The 3,508-nt window shown below is 43.9% G+C and overlaps 1 protein-coding gene across 1 annotated transcript in view; it reads right to left on the minus strand.

Moving 5' to 3' along the window:
* Positions 1–2,130: 2,130 nt before the first annotated feature.
* The window catches only part of LOC107564127 (serine/threonine-protein phosphatase PP1-beta catalytic subunit-like), a gene marked incomplete at its 5' end in the record, with an annotated part of 2,183 nt that continues 805 nt past the window's right edge, over positions 2,131–3,508 (minus strand). Inside the window, 2 exons of the mRNA XM_016249133.1 lie at positions 2,131–2,795; positions 2,974–3,108. Coding sequence (XP_016104619.1) covers positions 2,691–2,795; positions 2,974–3,108 — 240 coding nt within the window. The remainder of the gene's footprint in view (positions 2,796–2,973; positions 3,109–3,508) is intronic.

Raw genomic sequence — 3,508 nt, forward strand, 5'->3', positions numbered from 1 at the left:
GTGTGTGTGAGAGAGAGACTGTGTGTGTGTGTGTGTGAGAGACTGTGTGTGTGTGAGAGTGTGTGTGTGAGAGAGAGACTGTGTGCGAGTGTGAGTGTGTGTGTGAGAGACTGTGTGTGTGTGTGTGTTGTGTGAGAGAGAGTGAGAGTGTGTGTGTGTGTGTGTGTGTGAGAGAGACTGTGTGTGTGTGTGTTCAGGTGTGTTTGTTTAACGACAGTCCAGTGTGTTCATAAGTAACAGCAGCATGAGCCAATCAGAGCGCCCAATCTTATCTGTGCTAATGTGTCATCACTGACCTTTGACCTCATTGGCAGAGAGACGCCAGACGAGCTTCAGCTTCAGATACTCGAGCCTGAGGCCGAAGACGAGACACGGACAGAAAACATGCAGAGATAAAAGCTTTACAAACACCATCCGTTCTGATTTCAATAAAGGCTCTTTTTCATTGTTCAGACGTGTTCTGGTTGTGTGGAAACATGCGTTTAAGTGTGTTTTACACGCATTTCTTCAGAAGTCTGCGCTATTAACCCGTCCATCCATCCGTTCACAGCTGAACTAAAGCTGCGCGGCGAGATTCTCTAAAGGAAGGTTCTTGACGAGACGATGGCGTTTACTGTAATACCGTTATTGAAACACACGCGGAAGCAAAGACAGGTTTCGTAAATCAAGCTTCTGAGCTCTGAACACATTCAGGTTCCTCAGGACAAATAAATAACAGCGAGAGGAAATTCTCAGACAGTCATTAGATCAGAAATCTGGTGGAACTGGTCTGTGAGTGAAGACAGACAGCTGACAACATACCTGCGGATTCAACTCCGTTAGGGGTTTGTTGCTGTTGCTGAGCTGATTTAGCATGAAGGTGGCTGTGAAACACTCACTCGTGACGATCAGAAGAGCTGCACGATGGACAAACATACAGCAATAATCCCCAAGCAGCCGTGGTTTAGTGAATTTATAACAGCTAATGGGGTTTTAGGCACTCCGCTTCGTGTTAGCTGTTATAAGTTCACTGTAAACCACGGCTGCTTGGGGATTATTGCTTTATTCCATTTCGATACAAAGAAATGAACCTGCTTTGACCCTCGCCATTGAGCTCAAGTGAATCCCGTTCCTCTGATCGTCTTTGAGTCGTTTCTGCACTTTGACTGGAGGAAATCTGGCTCGTTCAACACAAACACAACGCCGTCTATTTGAGGACTGATAATACAGATCAGAGCGACGATCAAGCCATCAGTCCTGACCCAAAGCCATGCTTCTGTTCTCTCATTACGTCTGGACTGAGTGAAGCTAACTCAGAGATCGCAGCTCTGCCGAAGGAGCTCCTCTGAAGCGTGTGGTCAATGCAAACGCAGTTTCAGCTCAGATTTGTCCAGACCTGCCAGCGTCTTCAGTCTGTCGGCTGCTAAACAAACAGAACGCACGAGAGGAAATAAGCACCGTTAACAAAAGAGCAAAGACAAGACATGTCTTGACTGACTGCAGTGCATTGTGGGTAATCTCTGACGAGAATGAGACATATAAAACCACATGAGCAATCGATCCGTGTCATTCAGCGCCATCTGCTGACCGCAGCATCACTGCACACTAAGTACACGAGATTATGATTAATGCATCACACAGTACGCTATCACAGACCGTACTCAGGTCAGACGCCACTTCGACCATAAGAAACTATAATATTGTTAAATGCTTCATTTGTAGTTTTAACTATGTAATGCATACTTCATAAGCCCTATTTTGATGTTGCATACTTCAAGTGCTTTTCTTAATGAAGTACTGAATACTTGCATCTCTTCTTCTTCAGGACAGTGGGACGGTAGAGGATTCAGCAGGAAGCAGATCCTCTTTTGCCTTACGGCAGTCGTCCAGATAATTCATTTTGATTAACTCTTACAAGAATCGAGACGCAACTTTATGACCCAATACTATGGAAGCACCACGGAATAAAAACAATAAAAGTTATAAGACTTCTTATCTCACACTTTTTTCTCTTGATTCTGAGCAAAACATTTAAAAACTGACGTAAACTAAAAAGTCGGATTTGTTTTTGAATGTATCATTTTCTTTCCTCCACCACAGAATGGAAATAAAGGTAACTGCAACTTTATAAAAAAAAATTGAGATAAAAAGTTGCAATGACCTTTTTTCTTTATTCTTCATATAAACGGGTTTCCATACAGTACAGTCTGACTACATACAGACAAACATCTGCTTCTTCATCACCAGTGAAGCACACAGTTTTAGTAGAAACTAATAAAGGGACACAGTTTATAAGAGACACGTCATACAAGAGGCTTCAAAACATACTGGCACGTCAAAGCTTCGTTAAACTTTATTACTGAAAATCCAGATGTTATGAACCGGTTTGACTCAAACAGGCCCGAAGAGTGAAACGCCTGACTACAAAAACACCTAGTCGACGCACATCGTCCTGTTAGACGCAGAGCAGTCGAGAAAAGCTGCAATGAAGCGCCCTGATACGCGACCAGAGCGAGTGTTCAAACACTGGGAAACGTGACGTTACAGTCAAACGAAAGCAGCACACAGAGAGATTCAGAGGTCAAATCAAACCAAACGCAAAATAAAATATGCCTTAAAAGAAAAAAAAAAAACAACAACGTGATTTCTTTAACTACATTTGTATTTTCAAGACAGTCTTCATGCCAGACTAGAGTTGTGGCTCCGCCCCCTCAGCGCTTCTTTGGGGGCGTGGCCGTTCTGGGCGGAGTCACGGGTCGCCCCGAGTTCATCCCGCCGTACTGATACTTCGCCTTCTTCTCCGACGGCTTCAGGATCTGAGAACACAGCGAAAACATCAACACTTTCACGACCGTGAATAATTATGAAAACACACAATGTACACTTTTTACATTCCAGTAATGAGAATGGTGTTAATTGTCATGAAGATGCAAAAATCATAATCAGTTGATGCTGCGGTGTTAGATCAGGTGTGCGGAGGTGAAGTCATGTGACCTGGAAGGAGCACATCAGGGTCTCGTCGACGCTCATCATTCCTCCAGCGTTGTCAAACTCGCCGCAGTAATTCGGCGCCGAGAACAACGTGACCAGCTGGCGTTTGGCGAAGAACTCGTAACCATCCTCGACCACCTGCAAAACAACAGCAGACCGTCCTAAACCAGTCCAACAAAACCACCACAGTCACTAATAGTATTACGCTTAGTTCTTGGTAATGCACATTTGACAGTAAAGCACTGAGACTGAGTTGGGATGCATACAAAATGTACTTTCATTAACAAGTCACAAGCTTTACATGGAAAATGTATTTATACTCTTGTTAAATGTACTATTATTCTTCTACCGTGTTAAACTGAACTGACCAACAACTACTAAAAGGAGCGCTCTTCCCTCGCTTAATGTGAGTGTTTATGTGTGTGTGAGTGTTTGTGTGTCACCTGTGTCAGGTACATCCGTTGGTCTCATGATGCGTCTGATCTGCTCCATCGACTGAAGATCTGGTGAAAGACCTTTGGAAGAGAAAACCCACCGG

Source organism: Sinocyclocheilus grahami, unplaced genomic scaffold (genome assembly GCF_001515645.1).
Source record: "Sinocyclocheilus grahami isolate Dianchi unplaced genomic scaffold, SAMN03320097.WGS_v1.1 scaffold912.1, whole genome shotgun sequence".
Lineage (NCBI taxonomy): Eukaryota > Metazoa > Chordata > Actinopteri > Cypriniformes > Cyprinidae > Sinocyclocheilus > Sinocyclocheilus grahami.